Genomic DNA, 1375 nt, shown 5'->3' on the forward strand with positions numbered 1-1375 from the left:
GACATCTGCTTATTTTTTTCGCGTTGATAATCTTTTTCTCTATTTCTCTGCCGTCAGTTCCAGTGTTATCAAATGTAATTCCCAGGTACTCATACTCTTGACACATGTTAATTTCGTGACTGTTGTCCAAGTTTCCTTCTTGTGCGCCTATACATAGATATTTTGTTTTGGCTGTGTTAACTGTCAAGCCCCATTCTCCGTATTCTTCAATAAGTTTTCTTAGCATATATTGCATATCATCTTTGTCATTGGCAACTATTATTTGATCGTCTGCGAATTGAAGTGTGAACAAACATTCATTGTCAATCTCTATGCCCATACCACGGATCTTTCTTTTCCAATTTTGTAAAGCGACTGCAACGTATATTTTAAAAAGATTAGGGAAGATGCAACAACCTTGACGCAAGCCTTTGTCGGTTATAAATGTTTCTGTAAGCTCTTTTCCTACCTTTATTTTTGATTTTGCGTCCTTATATAGTTCTTTAAGAGCTGTTATATAAGTATAGTTGATTGTTCTAGTACCCTCCATAGTCTTGATATTGGGACAGTGTCGTACGCTTTCCATAAGTCAACAAATGTTATATGTGTGTCCAAGTTTCTTGCCGATCTTTTTTCTATAACTTGTTTTAAACAGAACACGTTATCTGTACACGACCTTCCTGCTCTAAAACCATTCTGTTCTTCCTCCTTTTCTCTATAATCTTCTTCTATGAGATCACGTATAATTCTACCATATAACCTGCTCATTGCGCTCGTCACTGATATACCACGGTAGTTGCTGCAGTCCAGCTTATTGCCTTTTTTATGGATCGAAGATATATAAGCTAGCTTCCAGTCTTCTGGAACGGGATGTCCGTTTAAGAAAATATTGGAAATTAATGCCAAGCTTATAAATAGTTTCTGCGTACCATTTTTCAACATTTCGGAGTATATTCCTTCTGGGCCGCTTGCTTTCATAAAATAATTAACTAGAAAGAAGTGTCAACTCTGTGTTAAATCGTGGAAACACGATACGCCACCGAAAGCCTTCGTTGTCGTCTGGAGAACTAATTTTCCAATTGACAGGTTGACATGATAAGGACATGATGGCTTAATTTTCATTTCCGTTTCCGGTTATTCAATGGCGGGTCCTCTTTCAGTTCAAATGTATTTTTGTATCCTGGGTTCTTAATATTTGAAATACATTTCCATATTTCTGAGCATTTTCTTCCACCTATGTAGTTATTAAATTGCTCACACTTACTATCCCATGCTAATGTTCTTAGCTCTGTTAATATGATGTCCTTAGTTGCTTCCATTTTGAAATCTTATATTCTTCAAGATCGCGTTCTGTTTTAGTAGATAGTCATTTCAGATATTTTGTTTTTTTCTTGGA

The 1375-nt window shown here is 36.1% G+C and overlaps 1 protein-coding gene across 1 annotated transcript; it reads right to left on the reverse strand.

Moving 5' to 3' along the window:
- Window positions 1–492: 492 nt before the first annotated feature.
- LOC115884573 lies at window positions 493–921 on the reverse strand. The gene has a single exon (XM_030903196.1). It carries the CDS (start codon window positions 919–921, stop codon window positions 493–495), a length of 429 nt encoding a protein of 142 aa, XP_030759056.1.
- Between the last annotated feature and the right edge of the window lie 454 nt (window positions 922–1375).

This window comes from Sitophilus oryzae, unplaced genomic scaffold (assembly GCF_002938485.1).
Source record: "Sitophilus oryzae breed Bouriz unplaced genomic scaffold, Soryzae_2.0 scaffold_302_pilon_pilon, whole genome shotgun sequence".
NCBI lineage: Eukaryota > Metazoa > Arthropoda > Insecta > Coleoptera > Curculionidae > Sitophilus > Sitophilus oryzae.

Coding starts and splice junctions, on each gene's coding strand:
- LOC115884573 (XM_030903196.1), bottom strand. CDS start 921: ATGTTGAAAAATGGTACGCAGAAACTATTTATAAGCTTGGCATTAATT.